Source organism: Drosophila biarmipes, chromosome X, assembly GCF_025231255.1.
Source record: "Drosophila biarmipes strain raj3 chromosome X, RU_DBia_V1.1, whole genome shotgun sequence".
NCBI classification, from domain to species: domain Eukaryota; kingdom Metazoa; phylum Arthropoda; class Insecta; order Diptera; family Drosophilidae; genus Drosophila; species Drosophila biarmipes.
The window spans coordinates 23,974,236-23,992,255 of record NC_066611.1 but is presented as its reverse complement, the minus strand read 5'-3'; the positions used below and the strand labels follow the sequence as shown (position 1 = coordinate 23,992,255).

The 18,020-nt window shown below is 42.6% G+C and overlaps 1 protein-coding gene across 3 annotated transcripts in view; it reads right to left on the bottom strand.

Moving 5' to 3' along the window:
* Window positions 1–845: 845 nt before the first annotated feature.
* The window catches only part of LOC108027610 (uncharacterized), a 56,633-nt gene continuing 39,458 nt past the window's right edge, over window positions 846–18,020 (bottom strand). For 2 of the 3 annotated variants that reach the window (XM_044093732.2, XM_017099131.3), the window contains 5 exons: window positions 15,593–15,740; window positions 8,576–8,716; window positions 3,583–3,842; window positions 3,339–3,431; window positions 846–1,357 (listed from right to left, as the gene is read on the bottom strand). In XM_044093732.2, coding sequence (XP_043949667.1) covers window positions 1,253–1,357; window positions 3,339–3,431; window positions 3,583–3,842; window positions 8,576–8,716; window positions 15,593–15,740 — 747 coding nt within the window. In that variant the 3' untranslated portion in view covers window positions 846–1,252. The remainder of the gene's footprint in view (window positions 1,358–3,338; window positions 3,432–3,582; window positions 3,843–8,575; window positions 8,717–15,592; window positions 15,741–18,020) is intronic. The other variant, XM_044093733.2, reaches the window with a different exon arrangement.

Sequence of the window (18,020 nt, the reverse complement as noted above, 5' to 3'; positions counted from 1 at the left end):
TGCACTGCACTCGCCCGTCAGCTGGTTGCTTTCAGATCGGTTAATACTGCTGCTTTACTTGGCCTGCCCAGCCCCTGGTGACCCACTCCACACTCCCCACCTCTGGCCCTGCCTGGAGTGAAATGTCTGCACAATCAAGACATCAGCATCAGCAAAAAGACTTGACGCTGCTTCCAAACTCACGAGGCAAACATCGGGCCAGTGTGTAAGGAAAATATGCCAAGAAGCGTCCAAAAGAGGCACTCTGTGGCATTTTTTTTGACTTGTTTTACGAATCCAATTAGAAAACCTAAGTATTTATTTAACAAATTAAACCTAGCATATAATTACCAACTTTATGACAAAAATGCTAACATTCCTTGCCTACTTTTGAGCAGTGCTTGATGGAAAAATCCAAAACTAAAAGCTACCAAGATTTTTTACTTCTGAGGGGTTTTGTTTTAAAGCAATCGTTCATTATAATAAACAATAGCTTTGTGTAAATTGTGTAAAAAACCACTTTGAAGACATTTTACGTTTGTACTCACCGGTTGATGGGTCGTGCTGCTCCACATTAAGCACAATTTCCCCTTGCTTCTTTTCTGGGGGTGCGCAAACCTGACAAGTTTTCCTTTGGGTTTTCCCAGCAACTTTTCATTTGGACGCTGCTCTTGCATGTGTGTGCCTACTCGACGGAGTCGAGAATCGCTAATGTGGTTTCTGTTGATTCTGCTCTCGAATCCGACGTCGCAATGCCCCGGTGCTTGTTATTATTTTTGCCAGCACCTACGGCGTTAGGCTGCCAAACTGTTTGGAAAGCCCGCAAAGCGGCTGCCCCGGAAATTCAATTTTGGAGTGGACCGTCGTTGGATTTGTTTCGCTACCATATTTAATGCTGCCATCGATATACAATATTTGAAATATTTGCTTAAAACGTAGTGCTTAAAATGGATGGAATGATGTAACATAGTTGTGGATCTGGGCGATAATAGGGTCTAGAGTAGTTTAGGACTATATAATTAAACAAAAAGCAGAAGCAGTGAGGGAAAACCACGAGTGAGGGGATAAAATCTATCAAGAAAACGTAGGCATCAGGCGTTATATATTAAACGTATATACTACTTTAGTTATGTGTAGATCAGTCTGTGTGCAAGCACTGCTAAACGAGAATCTCTAAAAAAAATTGTTCATATAAATAATGGGTATGTGTAGGTATCCAAAAAAATAAAGTATGACGTCGTCTGTCTGGTTGAGTGGGGGTTCGAGTTCGCTCTCAGGCCAGGCAGAAGAGCTTCCTCCAGAAGGAGGGCGTGGGCGGCAGGGTGGTGGGCACGAGGCCCTCCCAGATGGCTGCGTCGAACACATCCTTGACTTTGTCCTGCGAACGAAATAATACGGTTATTAATCACCGCCTAATTGAATCGATGGGGCCCCACAAAGAGTCCGCCGCACTAATCACCAGCCATTGTCCGGCTGATATGTGCAGAGTTAAGTTTTTACTATATTTAATTACTATAATTAACTAGCTGTTTGAGCCTCAATTCGCAGTGGTTGGGCTCACGAGTGTTTTTAGTCACTCGATGGATCACTGAACAGTTTCATTTTATTTGTAAATATTTCCTAGACATAGTATATTTAAATGAAAATGAAGTCGTTGATCAACGGGCTTTATTCATATTTGATTGATTTTGTATTTGGCAAGTGCGTTAAATATTGAAATATTTTTGTAGCATTGAAAGTGTTTATTTGTAATTACCAGTTAATATATTTATATTTTAATATATATTGTCATTTTCAAATATTATTGAAGCCTTGAATATTTTTGTTAAATTAATAGATTCAATAATTCATTCATAAATTCATTCAACGACTTATACTTCCTATAGGTATATAAATATCTTTGTGAGCTGCTTCTCGCCTGCTTCTGAGCCCCTAAAAATCAGAGTTGGCACATTTCCCTCACGCTGTTCCCGAACATTTTCCACAGCTTTTCCCACCGGCGGCAGTACAACTTAATGGCGCTGCTATGTGTATACGCTGCTGTCTTATTTTCCTGCAACTAGCGCAGCACTTGCTCAACAAATTGTCACCATCACCGTCGACATCCGCATCATCGTCGTGGCCATCGTTATTATTATCCCCATCCCCATCCCCATCTGGATGTGCCGGCGCCAAGTGCTCTATAATTTGTTGCAATCGCTTCATCTTCGCCGTCGCCCGCTTGGAGGAGCCCCAGAAGAGGGGGTTACCTTCGGGGAAATCCGCGCAGAGTGCAGTGCTCGGCTGACAGGAGCGACGGCATTCAGGCGGAAGTGTCGGGGCAAACAGGGGATTCCCCGGCCACACCCTCTTAACCGCACAATTATGATTATTGTGCGCGAGTGTGTGGGTGTGCGCGAGTGTGTGGGTGTGTGCGTGTGTCCTGGTGCACCGTGACAGGCGACTCAGAAGGATAAAAGGCGACGAGGACCGCGGCGACGAGATTTCTGCCTCCCGCAGGAGGACGCCTCCTGTCGACCGCGGAATTTCGCAGGCGCCTCGTTTTATTTTCCAGGAGGCTTCTTTCGCCGGATTATCCTGCTAGCTAGGCTCCCTGATACGTCTGCATTCCAATCAAGTCCTTGGATTCATGAAGTGTACGTTATTGTTTGCCATGCAAATTTGCAAGGACCTTTCTTCGCGTCAGAAGCTTTTTTTGGCAGGCATTTGTTTAAACAATCTGTTACTTAAGTTATTTTGTAGTCCCTTTCACCTAAGTCAACATTTTCAAGGTATCTTTAAAATTCGTGTTATTCAACTTATTTTATAACCCTTGGATTCATCAGAATATAAGTTCTGGCTTTGAATAAAAATTCAGAAAGTGTGGGCTACAGTTTAAATTTATTGTCCTAAGATGTATTTAAATGTAAGGTTTTGTTTATTAGAAAAATTCAATAAACACAAAGACTGTGCTTGGCCACATTTCTTGAAAGATATTATTTTAAATTCGAGGTATTATTTATAGTTCACTGATTACGGGTTTTATATTCTTGTGAAGAAGTGGGAAAAATATTCGACGATTCTTTAAAATAAATGCATTGTTATTATGAGAATTTTGCATAAAACTTAAACAGCTTAAGACCCAACTAAAATCGATAGAAATATTTTTCGAATTTCAATTTGGGTTTTGCAGCAACCTTGGCTACTTGTCATGTGAATTCTAGGGTACTTTTCAAAGTTTCTCACCCCACGCGGCCCAGAGCCATGACTGCCTGCCCTTTGGCTTTGATTAATGCGAGGTACTCTCCCCACCCCCTACTCCGTCATTTGCAGCACTTTGCTGACTAAACGTGGCCCAGCTAATCAGTAAGCCGACTCACCTGTGTGGCTGACGAAGTCTCAATGTATTTTGCGCCAATTGTCGTTGCCAAGTCCCAGGCGTCTGCATATGAAATTGCCTTCTCGCCATTTGTCTGCAAACGGGGAGGCGGAAAAGAAATCAAGTTAGCCTCGGGCCTCAGATGCGATGAAATCAGAATAAGCGAGAGCCTCATAAATAGTTGAGCCGAGCTGCCGCAGGCGGCAGAGGGCATTAATAAACCAGGCTCGGGAACCCCCACTCACCTGCAGCTTGTTGAGGACACTCGGGCTGGTGCGGAGGTCGGCCTGGGTGCCCACCAGAATCAGGGCGGCCTTGGTCTTGGCGAACTTGGGCGCCCACTTGGCCTTGATGGCCCGGAACGTTTCCGGCTTCACCACCGAGAAGCAGAGCAGGAAGACGTCGCTGTCCGGGTAGCAGAGCTCCCTCAGCGGGTCCAGGGTGTCCTGCCCGGCGGTATCACAAATGGTCAGGTGCACCGGACTCTCGTTCACGTTCACGTCGGCTAGAGAGAGTTACGTGGTTTAGAATGTATAGGTAAATAATGTGGAACACAAGGAGTTATAATATCCAAAAATTAGGCCATGTGATATCCAAAAATAAATATAGCAAGGAAAATTAAGAGTTATAATATGCAAAAATTAAAATTATAGTTTGCTTTAGCTTTATACTTATCAAATAGATGTATCAAAAAGAGTTGTAAGCAATAAATTGCCTAACTACCATTACCATTTCAAAGCATTCCTGAAACCTTATACAAATTAATCTCAGAACAGGGATTTGTAAATGTGGATTTCAGCAATTACTAAATCACTTAGAAATCACTCATACCTAAAACAAAATACTCGCAAACTAGTGAATTCAATTTGCTCTTAATCACAACTCGCAGATTACTTTCTATTGGATCTGCCGAACGTGTAAAATCAACCTCAACATTATTTGCCAAGATCATCGACATCGACCTCGACGGCATCCCATTTTCTAGGGTTCTCCCACTCTTGTTTGCAAATGAATCAACCCATTGATTTGGCCTGATTTCGGTGCGATTTAATTGCAAAATATGCAAATTACTCTCGCTCTGAGGAGCCCTTCTGCGATTCGCACTTTGTGATTGCATTCCCTGTCGGAATTTAATTTAATTTAAAATCCTGGCCCATCCCTCGTTGTCTCCTCCACGCAGTGCACATTTTTGGCATAGCACATGGCACACTCGAACACCCACCGCACACACGCGTGCCACAGCGGAGGGCACTCACACAGCCTTACCACTGGTCACTGGTGGACCTTTGACCCACACAGAGGCGGAAAATCAGCACACGGACGGGCTGGAAAAATCGGAGATGCCTCAAGTTTAGCAATTGAACTCCGCATTGTTTTCTAGCTGCAAGACTGTGGAAGACATCCCCGATACGTCCTCAAACTATGCTGCGAAATAATAACAAATTTCTATGTAGACATCATAAAATTCATTGTGGCTAACTAACTGGAGGCTTTGGGGGAAAGCAAGTGCAATTAATTTACACTAGAGCTCCCTAGTTTTAGCGAGTATTTATTTTTGCAGCGCACAGTGATAACGTCTGTTTAATTACATCCAACATTGCATTGATGCCCTCCTGCCCACAACTCGAGCTCGGGGGCCGGGAAAGCGTTGGGAAAACGAAAATGGGGGCGTGGAGCATCGACAATGGCCCGCCAGCGAGTGAATTAGTCAAGCGCTGTGCAGGAAAACTCCGGCTCCTCCTGCCGTTTTCCACGCCCGCCCTTTTTTCCGCCACCTCCCATGTGAGCAAAGAACATTCATATTTAAACGCAAGCGAAAATGATTTGAATGATGCGCGGGAGAGCGACTCGGGGCGCGCTTTTTATAGAGTTACACTGCTAAAAACTAGACATAGCTAAATCTAAAACGAACTATTTTTTATGACGAACTATTTCGTTAACAAAAATATTCTTGTTTAAAAGTTGGAAATAATGGAAACATTGGAAGTAAATAAAATAAAAATTAAAAAAGTGTATCATTATATTTGGGTGTGCAAAAGAATACAAAATTAAAAGGGGCAGCACGCTGTCTTTTTGAATATTAATTTTAGTATTATATACTAGCTTTAGAATGCTTAGGCATTACAATTTTACTATGAACTCATTTTGTTATATGTAGGTGTCTTGACTGTTAAAAAAGTTCGTGTTTTAAGAAAAAGCTGGTTAACGTATTTATTTGAAGTTATAACATTTATCCCAGACCTTTTACTCGCTAAAACTAGTACTATCTTTTTTAGTGTTCTGGGGCTCCGGCTTGGCTTGTTTTTGCTCGCCCCGCCAAGCAGGTTTGACCTCGCGTCCGCCCGGAACCCACCGTATGGCAGCCAACCTCCCACGTCCCGCCTCCCAGCGGCCGACTGTGTGTCCATGTCCTATCTAAAAGTTAATCATGGCAACCTTTCATTCGATGCAGCCTCCTCCGACTGTTTGGCCTGCGTAAACAAAGTTGCCCGGCTGCCCTGCTCGGGGATTTTTAATCAGCCTGCCGCATGTGGCTCGTGGCACGGAGCGCGTTGCAGCTTTTCAGGTGCAGCGAAGGTCGCCAGACCCACGGCTCATGTAAAATAAATTTAATTTGTGCAGCGTATGAAATTCATGAATGCATCTGGGGCCAACGAAAACCAAGAGCCCGGAGCCCGGAGCCCAGCGCCCGACGCTGATGTGACTTCATCATCTGTGGCCTAAACCCCGCCTCCTTTGCTTTAACTGGGCTTAAAATCGTGCACCTCATTTCATTCGCCGAATTGTCGGCTCCCTGGGCTGCACCCCTCTGAGCGGCTAGTTGCTGGCCTTGGCTAGTTTTACGCTTTTTTAGGCCAATTTCTGCTTACTTTTGGGTCTTTGAGAGTGTTATTTTATTGGCTTTCCAAAAGGTCAAATAAAAAAGATGTGATGCGTTTTAAGCCAAACTACTAACTATTTGAAAGAATTCTTTTCTCAATAATATTTTATGCAAAAAACGGTTGAACTATATTTTTACAAATACTTTTTTTAATTTTTTAATTTGTGTTCAGTTTTCTTAAATAAAAAACCCAAGAACCTATCCCTATTTTATTATTTAGTTTCCATGAATTACATTTTTTCAGAGGAATTCAAGAATGTTCAGCACCCTTCTCCCTAAATAATCCCCACTCCCAGCTGCCAAAAATAAAAAAAACCAATCGCTTTTCCCCATTTTCATTGTGCAGTTTCCTCGAACCTGCTCATTGTTGCTTTATTAGTTGCTCCGCTTTTCTTGGCCGTTTCTTGGCTGCCGAAAAGTGTAAAAGTGGAAATCAATGCCGGCATACTACACAGGGCGCATTCAATGCCATTTTCCCCTACGCTTTTCGCTTTTCACAAAAGGGAAATTGTTTGCCAGCTCAGCTGAAAATCGCTTTACGCGATGGAGAACAAAAACAGTGAACTGAACTGGAGTGAAGTGAGCCGAAGTGAAGCGAATTCCCTCCCTACAGGAAGAGGGGAAGGGAGGCCAGACAATGGGCTAAGGTCGGGACAAAGGACGAACATCGTTAGCGGTTGAGGAAGAGCCCCGAAAGCAGCCCAGCCACCCACTCTGCACACATGTGCAAGTGAGCAATTGTGTAATTGTGAGCCAAGAAGTCGGCTCATCCCGGCTCAACTGGCGTTTTCCACCCGCCTTTCCTGCTGACTCAGCCTCATTGACACCTAATTGAGTCTCGGATTGAGGGATATATCGGGCAATTAACGATCGGGCGGCTTGGCAGAAATAAATTCAACAATTTGACGCACTTAGAGCCAGTCAATTAGCCGGGCTCCTGCCCAATTAGTTCCCAAAACTTGTGTCTAATGGCCAAACTATGCTAAAGTCTTGGCCCCTGGCTAAGTATGCAAGGCGAAAAGGAAATGAAGGCAAAGATGGCAGCGCAGCACAAGTGCGCATTCAGGGGAAGGGGGGAGTGGAGGGGAAGCCGGCGGGGAGGGAAAATTCCACGAAAAGTTGAGAGCCAACTATGCCTGGTATTCGCCGACCCGGCCAATTGTTGCTAAAAGCCTGGCTAAAACACGGGGACACGCGGCGTATGCGTAATTTCATTCTTCGCCAACGACAACGGGACAAAAGGAGAAAGGCAGCTGGAGCAGGCTCTGGATGGAAGGATGGAAAGTGGGGAAAAGAGCAGATGACGTCCCTGGCATTTCAGGCCCAACAAAATGCCTCGAATACGCCCCTCCCCCGCCCCCAAGCACACAAAAAGTAAGCTGCAATACCAGCATTTTCCTGCAAACTGAAAGGGGATTCAATTAGCAGGACGAGACTGGGATTTACTTTTCCGACGGGCCGAAGTGATGGCCATCTTGGATCTGGATAGCTTTTTAAAAAATAAGACTAATCAACTCAAACTAAGGTTTTCCACGGAGCGGAGTAAATTAACCCATATGGCCAAAGGATGTGAAACCCCTGAAAAACACCAATAAAGCCTCAATATTGGCCTGCCGTCCACTCTCCGCTGCACACACCTAGTTGAATCTGCTGAATTATTCCACGATTATCTGCAGGCGAATTTGGCCAGGACCCGGACTCCCGCCTTTGGGCCAAGCTGAGTGACTGGCAGGCGGGCCGAACACAATTTTTGGCCCTAACCGAGTGAGCAAGCGTGCAGAAGTGCAAATTCATGCAAAATTTTATTAAAATCAGCCGCAGGCGCCCGGCGAGGGGTTAAACTGGGCTGCCGGCAGTCTCGAGCGCCAGGCAGCCGAGGGTTAAGGGGCAAAGGGACCCCCACTAGGGTCTGAGCTTAATTCAATCAATTGCACACGGCAAGTGGGATAAACAAAGTCAAGTTTTTCCATTCTGTGCGCCTCCGTTGAGCAACCGCAAATTTTCAATTCTCAATTTTCCGTTCATTAGAATTCGTGAATAGCACAAAGTCGCTGGAAAACTGTAGTCCCCCGCCCGCCCACAGGCGCAGAGCCAACTTCCGCCCGCATTTGGCACATCCCACATCCTGCAGCCCTCGCACGGCGAGCGGAAAACTCGGCAAGATTTCACAAATTGGTTTTCAACAGAATGAAAAATTCATATACGTGCGCCTAGCCGAATCCTGGGCTCTCCCTTAATCGAAGCGAAGGGCCGCAAGGTCGGGCCACAAGGTAAAAAGAACTTTGGATTGGGTGGCACGAGGGGTGACCTCCTGTTGAAGGGCGCCGTCAGCGGGACTCCACCGACTCCACACTCACCATTATAGATGTCCGAGGCCGTGGGAATGTGCTCCGGGTTGAAGCGGTTCTCCAGATACGACAGGATCAGGTTCGTCTTGCCCACGGCTCCGTCGCCCACCAGGACGCACTTGATCGAGGGCTGCGCGGGGGCGCTGACAGCTGCAAAGGAAGGGATTCGCCGTGTTAAAAAGGCTCTTCATTGGAGTTCGGGAACAAATCTAGGGCATCTACAATTTACCAAGTAGTCTACTTTATAAAAGTACAAGGCAGTTCTACAGTTAAAGATAAATGTGTTACTTCTTCATAGAATTCTGATGGGTACTTCTTTTCACGCCCCATAAAATGAATGGTTATTTTTGGAAAGGTTATTTTCAATTTGTTTCTTTAGTTTAGTTTCAATAAAAATACTAGAATATTAAAAATATGTTCCACTTAAAAAACACAGCCTAAAGGTATGCAATACAAATTATGTGCCAAAAAAAATGCTAGCATACTTTCTAACAGTTTCATAGAAATCTTGTGCAATGCCTTTTTATTATTATTTCAATGCTTTTGCCGGCAGCACCTCGCGTGTTCCAGGTGAGAATTTTTATTTGGGACATTGTGTAAGTTGCGCGTTAATTGCAACCAGCATCTTCAGCATCTGGGCTTGCATGGCGTATAGACCTTCGATAGCTTTTGAGAGCGATGCAACTGCCATTTCTAGTTTAGATTCTTGTGCATTTTGCTGTTGTGACACATCTGGGAAAAAGTGCGCATGATTTTTTGCACCGTAGTGATGTTGCTGTTGAATGGCGTCCTGTAGCCTATTTGTTAGGTTTCCTGGTCGTTTGTTTTGTTTTTCCGTGATTGGATTTGCATTTCTGGCTATTTGAGCATAAGAAACTCCATTTTCATAATGTTTGGGTGTAGAGTTATTGTTTATGCTCACTTTTGGGGTTTTCTGTATATTTTCGTTCATTTTGAGCAATTTTTGATAGGATTTGCAGCCACGGAAGTTAGCTGGGTGATTTTCACCACAGTGAGTGCAAGTTGCTGGTGCTTCTTTGCTTCTGGGACAATCTGATGATTTATGGTAGTCACCGCAAGAGACACAGATAAAAGGTCTGTAGCAATATCTTGCAGTATGACCAAACGATTGGCATCTCCGACATTGCACTATGTCTTGTGCTTTTCTGGCTACTTCAAAACGGACGCGTTGGCGACATAGAGATCGTAGTTGGAGTATATCTTTGTTATTTAGATTCTTTTCTACATTAATGAAGAAGAGGTTCATCTGTTCACCGCTCTTGTTGCTTTTTGGGTTATATATTGATAGAACTTTATGCCCCTGTCTGAGTAATTCCTCTTTGATTTTATGATGGAGCTGTGAATGGTGTAATCCTCGCACAACAACTCTGAATGGTTTCTCGTCTTTCAATTGATAGCAATGGAATTCAATTTTCAGGGAATTTAGTTGTCGTACTACAGCCCTGTAGGTGTTTGCGTCTTTGGTGTAGATTCTGTGAGTGGAGCCCACAGAGGATTTGATTTCAACATTTTCAAGATTTGTAACTTCCTCGATAGCGATAAGAAGTTCGTTCACGTTTGTCACGTCCATAAGAACGATTGGTGGTGGTTTTGGACTACCAGTAGAAGCAGATTTTACCGTAGATGAATCAGTTTTACTTTGTACGTTTGCGTTCTTGTTATGTGCATTGCTGTCTTTAGCCTTAGAAGCGGTGTGAGAACGGTAAGCCGCTGCTGCAGCGCTAGTCGATGGTTCGTCCACACTATTGCAGTCCATCTCATCGTCATCAACTGATAGTGTTTCGAACCTGTTTGCTGACACAGGGTCACTGGGTTCTAAATTTCTAATATCGGCACGTTTTCGTTGACTTATTGGTGAGTTCGATGACCCCTTCCTCTTCTGGCTCTGGATTTTTTGCCATCTGGGTGAATCAGATTCATTGAGGCCCGGTAGAGGGGGGAAGTCTATAGAAGTGCTTAATGCTTTAGGAGGCATAGGCGTTGAGCACATGCCACTGCATATGCTGGGTGATGATGTAGTGTAGGTATATATTGGACTGTGAGTTGTTGTCAGAGTACTGGTGATACAGGCTGCATTACTGCTTGATACTGCTATACCATATGAGTTAAGCTTGCCGCTAGTGGCCAGATTTTTTGCCAGGGTTAACTCTCCTGGAATCACCTCGTCCATGACGGCTTTTCTCAGAGCTTCGCCCAGAAGCATTGTTTCTCTGGTATTTGCCATTTCTCTCGATTTTATGCAAAGTCGAATGTAAGTCAATCACTGCTTTTGTTGCCCCTCTTGTACGGCTGCGCGCAATGTGAGGGGAACAGCGATGCCCTAGCGGGCACAAATGCAGTCTTGTCGCACTACACTTATGTTGTTGTTGTTGTCTCACTGCCGACACTGCGCTAGACAGCGTCCGAATTTTTATGATCTGTGCTATTATTAGCACACGAAGAATAGATAACAAAATAATAACGCGTAAGCACGCACTTTGTTTTTTTTTTTTTTTTTTTTTTTTTTCCACGACACAACTTGTCAAAGAGTGGATGGCCTACTGCCAGGAAAAATTAAAAATTGAATTTGAAAATCTCGTTAAAGTGTCTAAAAGTATGCAAAAATATATTTCGAACTTATAAACCTTAAAACCGCACATGATTTGTAAACTTACCCGTTTGATTATGTATTTTTTTTTTTTTTTTTTTTTTTTTTTTTTTTTATACATAATCAAGCCCGGAGATTACAGGGGGCTATCCCAATTCGCAAGCTCAAAAGAAGACATTTTGGGCTGCTTCTAAGAGACTAATATGAATATATTATTTACTTGAAACTAGTCGTAATTTGATCTACTCCTATATACCAAGTTGAAAACTAATTATAATTTATAATTAAGAGATTATTTACTTAAGAAAACATTTAGGTTAAAGGCTTTAATTAGATCTGTTCCTGGATTATATTAAATAAAGATGTTAATTAAAAAAAAAAAAAAAAAAAAAAATAAAGATTCAATAGCTAATGTGTCTAAAAGTTGGCTTTGCATTGCATATTTTTGGTTATAGCTTTTCAAAGTATTTCAAAATCTATTTCTTAAAAGTTTCTACAATTTTAAAAAAATTTTAAATTATTTAATGTATTTGTATTTTGAAATACTTTCATATATTTGGTATGTGTATGTATGTATTTTTAATATAAATATTATGCATTGAACAGTATATTTTTAAGTTTTTGCTGCTGAATTGAAAAATCTATTTATTTTTTTAATACTTAAATACTTTGAAGGCTTTAAAGTAAGTCCATCAGGAAGCCAAGATTTGAAATTAAAGTAAATAGATCATTAAATATATTTATTGTCATTTCCAAATTGAAAATTTTTATTTTGAAAAAAAACATAGGCAATCTTAAATTGAAATGAGCTCATCTCTGGGTTCTACAATAAAAGCCAACATATATTGTTGCTTTTGTGTTGTAAGCGATTATTATTAAATTATTATTATTATTAAACTAGAAATGGCAGTTGCATCGCTCTCAAAAGCTATCGAGGGTCTATACGCCATGCAAGCCCAGATGCTGAAGATGCTGGTTGCAATTAACGCGCAACTTACACAATGTCCCAAATAAAAATTCTCACCTGGAACACGCGAGGTGCTGCCGGCAAAATGACGGAAATCGGCCACCTTGCGGAGAGAGAGAATATTGACATTCTCCTTCTCACTGAAACGAAGACATCCAACCTTCAACTATTTGGATATGAAGTCTACACTTCAAATCTACCTGACGGCAGCCACAGGGGTGGAGCTGCAATCCTGGTTAACAAAAAGATCAATCACTTTCCCATCGAGCCAATCGTCCATGCTAAAGTCCAAATCGTGGGTGCCAGAATCCAAACATGTATAGGACAAATATTCATCGGATCAATCTATTGCCCTCCGAACTTCAGCTGGACTCAATCAGAATTTGATGACATATTCGCTAACTTCAACTTCCCAAGATCATTTATCAGCGGAGACTGGAACGCCAAACATCCATGGTGGGGTTCTGCGATCACCTGTCACCGAGGTAACTTACTTGCCGCAAGCGCCATCTCAATTAACGCCAACATCCTGGCGACTGGAGCACCAACATACTATCCAAGCGCAGTAAATCGAAGACCATCCTGTTTAGACTTTGCAATTTATCGCAACATTCCACACGACAAGCTAAGCATCAGAGACAGCTGGGACCTTGAATCGGACCACCTATCTCTCATCACTACATTAAAAACAGAAGCCATACAATGCACTCAACGTAGACAACTTCTTAGCAAACACACAAATGTAGCTGTTTTCAAGGAAGAACTATGTAGATCGATACGCCTTAACATTGAGCTCAACTCTGCTGCTGAGATTGACGACGCTGTAGACCTCTTCACTACCAACGTGACAAATGCGGCGAGGAGTGCAAACGTGTACACTGCAAACAATCATGGCAGAGCCCTCATACGCCACTCGAATAGAATTGACCCAAACATTGCAGAGATTCTAGTCCGTAAGAGAGCACTGAGAAGACGTTATATTCGAACGCACAGTCCTGAGGATAAAGCTCAATGGCATAGATGCGCCAGAGAGCTTCACGTTGCCATGGCTGAATTGAAAAATGCGCAATTCGAACATATGCTGACCAATATGGACTATTCTAATGATTCCATTTTTAATATGTGGTCCTTTACCAAAAAAGTAAAAAGAATGCCACAGAAAGTTACGCCTCTGAAGAACAGCAATGGTAACTGGTGTCGCTCCTTAGAAGAGCAAGTACAAACATTTGCGGAACACCTTGGCGACAGATTCACTGCGTTTAATTTCGCATCCGAGGAGGATATCAACAGAATAAACGAAATACTACAGCGCCCTTTCCAGATGTCACCTCCAATAAGACATATCCGTCTGGAAGAAGTCTCAAACATGATACGTACCCTCAAAAGTCGAAAGGCGCCAGGTCATGACCTAATAAGCAACGCAGTACTTAAAATCCTTCCCAAGAGAGCACTATTACTTATCACATTGATATTCAATGCGATACTTAGAGTGCAATACTTTCCCAAAAAATGGAAGAGTGCTAGAATCAGTATGATTCTAAAGCCAGGGAAACCGGAACAGGATCCATGCTCCTACCGGCCTATCAGCCTCCTGCCCTCTTTATCGAAGGTAATGGAAAGGCTGATAGCTTCCCGACTTATAATACACCTAGAAGACAATGATACTATCCCAATGCACCAATTCGGATTCAGAGCCGGCCACAGTACGATTGAGCAATTGCACCGTGTAGTCAATCACATCCTGAAGGCCTACGACAATAAAGAATACTGCAACGGCATCTTTCTTGACATACAACAGGCATTTGATAGAGTTTGGATCCCGGGACTACTAGCCAAAGTCAAAACAGCGCTGCCAGCCAACCTTTTTGAGCTCATCAGATCGTTTCTCACAAACAGAGATTTTTGCGTCCAGTCCAGAGACGCAATCTCTGCAAATGTTGCCATTACAGCTGGCGTTCCCCAAGGAAGCGTCTTAGGACCGCTACTGTACTCCATCTTTACAGCAGACATCCCCAAGCCAAGCTATGAAGAAATGACCTACGACAACAGCAAAATGCTGCTGGCCAGCTTCGCTGACGACGTCTGCTTTCTCAGCTCCTCGAACAGTGAGACCGAGTCTTCACAAACGCTGCAAACCTACCTCAACGAATTCGAGAAATGGGCCACGGCGAACAATATCAAAATCAACGAAAGCAAATGCGTAAACGTTTGCTTTACGTTACGCCGAAAAACAACTCCGGTGGTCCACATTAATAATGTGGACATAGAGCAAGCGACTAAGGCGAAATACCTAGGCCTCACACTGGACAAACGCCTAACCTTCCGAGAACATATTGCCAGAGTCGTCAAAATGTGCAACCTAAAGCGGAACCAATTATTCTGGATGCTAAACAAGAAAAGCAAACTATCTCTAAGATGCAAGCGGCACATTTATCAACAAATCATCGCACCAACTTGGAGATATGGAATCCAAATTTGGGGAGTGGCGGCTGCGTCCCACCGAAAACGTTTCCAAACCGTCCAGAACAAAACATTAAGACAAATCACTGGCTGTGAGTGGTTCGTTAGCGGCCAAACGCTTCACAATGACCTAAACCTGAGTCTTGTTGAAGACCAAATATCGTTCTTCTCAAGCAGGTACAACGACCGTCTAACTGCCCACCGTAATCGTCTAGCCCGGAGATTACAGGGGGCTATCCCAATTCGCAGGCTCAAAAGAAGACATTTTGGGCTGCTCCTAAGAGACTAATATGAATATATTATTTACTTGAAACTAGTCGTAATTTGATCTACTCCTATATACCAAGTTGAAAACTAATTATAATTTATAATTAAGAGATTATTTACTTAAGAAAACATTTAGGTTAAAGGCTTTAATTAGATCTGTTCCTGGATTATATTAAATAAAGATGTTAATTAAAAAAAAAAAAAAAAAAAAAAAAAAAAAAAAAAAAAAAAAAAAAAAAAAAAAAAAAAAAAAAAAAAAAAAATTTCAATGCTTTTGTTTGGATTAGTAGCCTAAAGGCACGCAGTGCCATTTTGGTTATTGTTTTAGACTTCAAAATAAATGCTAGCATACTTTTCGAGAGTTTCATTATAATCTTGTACAATTATTATTAAGTTTAAATACTTCTTATTAAATTGCACATATTTTCATAAAACCTTAAGTATTCTATTTTAAAATTTCAAAAATATAATAAAATTCTCTGTTTAAGCATCTGCCCATATGATGTTATGTTAAGGAACCTTTCTTTCTATGGAGGCAGCCTCGAACACATGCGTTATTTAATTGCGAACCCTTGTTTGGTTTAAGAGAACAAGCGATTTTCTTCCGAAGACAGCCAGGAAAATAAATCTGTAGAACAAGTGAACTTCCTCTGGGAAACTTTCACCACCCATTTTTGTGCGGGGGTGGTTCAGCTGGAGAGGCCTTAAATTGACAGCCACTTACCCTTCTTGCCACCCTTTTTTCCCGTTGTTTCGGTGTCAGCTGCTGTTGCTGCGGCTGCGGCGGTTGTCTTCTTTGATTTACGCTTACGCAGTAAGAATCTGGAGCCCTTGCCACTGCTGGCGGCACTCGTGTCGCTCAGCGATTGTTGCTGCAAAGATACAGAAATCAGAGAAATCAAATTACCATTTAAATTCTGAGCCAAGGACAAATTTAAAATGGATAAAATCACTGAGGAGTACGTATATTTGAACGGAGACGCCTGCAACATTCACTCGGATGCATTTAGATTTCCATCAAAATTTGATTATTTCCGAGCCGCATTGCGCATACGCCTGGTGCTCCTTCGCAATTTGTCAAGAGTGGCAATTAAATAATGAAAGCCAACAGATTGAGGCAGCTGTGTGTGTGCCTCTGAGTGTGTGGGCCACATAGGTGTTAGCCATTCTGGGAGGAGTGGTTGGTGCTGGGGGTCGGAGGCTGGGGGTGCCAACTAATGCCTAGCGCGACACTTTTGCCTCGCCCGACTAATTTAATATGCACATATAAATTAGTCAGGAGGACGGCAGCTGCTCCTCGGGGGAAAGGCGGATGAAGAGGGGGAATCCGGAAAACAGCAGGGAAAATGGAATGACTGACAGACGGATAAAAATAGCTGGCAGTGTTGCAAACACTGGAATTGAAGACACCTTCTCGATTCCTGGCGCTCTGAGGTGGCATTGCGTATACGCCACCGACTGGCCTTTAAGAAAACTCCACATTCAGTACTTTACCTATGTGTAACTGCCTTTTTGAGTCAGAAGTTAAAACAACCAAACAATTATTTATTAAAGCGCTTCCTACATTTTATCTTAAATTGCCTACTGTTAACTTCAGCATTTTCCTCCTTGGCAGGCCTTTGCTGAACTTTCCCTTCACTGCCGCTCAATTTACCATTCAGCCTCGTTTTTTCTGGCCTGCAATCATTGCACTAGTCGAGTGAATAAATAATTCTGTATATTGATTTATTCAGTGAACAGAGAAGGGGCAAACACAGTGTAAGCGCTTTTTTGAGAAACAATTTAACAATATAATTTATGAGCAACAGTTTGAAATTATTACTATTTGTTTTTCGCTCTTGATTAAATCAAATCGTTTTATGGCCAACAAAATCGGCACTTGAATTAATAATGGACTCGCGAGGATCCTTGGACAGGGACCGACTTGGGGATACCTCATGATACGTATGAAAATTAGTGGAGTATTAATAATGAGACCTTAAAGCCAACATAAATGTTACTCATTTCTATCCCTTTTCATTAAATTTAATAATCACACAACCAATATACTTCATCCGCTCAAGTAGCAATTCGTTTTTTGCCCAATTTAATTATGTTTTACTTTGATGATAGCCAGCGAGCGCATAAATTATATTTCAACGAAGAGGCATAAAAAGTGGATTTCACAATTGCAGAGCGAAATGGATTTTCATTTGAGCCTTTAAAGGCTTTAAACCAGTTTATTTCTGTGGATGTGTTTACTTATTAGCTGCTAATGTAGAGCTCCTCTCGAAAATGTGGCCCGTCAGTCATCGAACGACTGGCAATTACAAGGGGACAGGAAAATCCGGGAAATGGAAAGCCCGTCCGGTATTCCCAATATTGTTCCCGCTCAAGTGGGAAAACATATTTGCCAGGCGCTATCTAAATCAATATCTAAATTGCTCTGCGTTTTGTCGTTGTCAACTTGAGAGGCTGAAGCTTTTCCTCGACCCTTTCCACTTTCCCAGACTTTTCCATCCTTTTCGGCTGCCATTTTCCGCTTGTTAGGCGATAATATCGCATACAAGCACACGAAAGTAAAACTTAAAGTTGCGGGGGTGGGGGTGGAAATCGCCGGAAAAATTCCGGGAAAAGCAAATCGAGGGCTCCGAATAAAAATACACACAATCGATAAGCCAAAAAGGTTTGACCTTTTGGCGGAATCGAAAAGAATTGTTGTGCAACCGGTCAATCTGGCAATTAACCTTTAAAGAACAAATTACGAATTACTCTCTGCTCTCTGCGCATTTTCCTGTGCATTATGCCGTAATTTCCCGCTTCGATCAAACTTTTCCGGCGCATTATGCACAGCTCTCAATCAGGATAAACAGAAAATGTGTAAGAAAGCTTGGCCCCTTTCAAATTAAATTAAAACGTCTGTCTCCTGCCTTCTTCACCCAACTTGCTCCTTAAGCTGACTAAAAATAATTCCCTTATTTTTTGCCCATTTCTGGTACATAAAACCGAAAGTCAAAGCCAAGTTTCTCCGCTTGACAGCAACTTTGCTCGCAGCCAAAAGAAGCAAACTTCGCCATGTGCGTCTTAAACTAAATAAAGCCCCCTCGGAAAACCCCCTCTTAAAAGCGTTAAGGGCCGGTCATGTCACAACCCACTCCCCCGGGCTGGGAAAA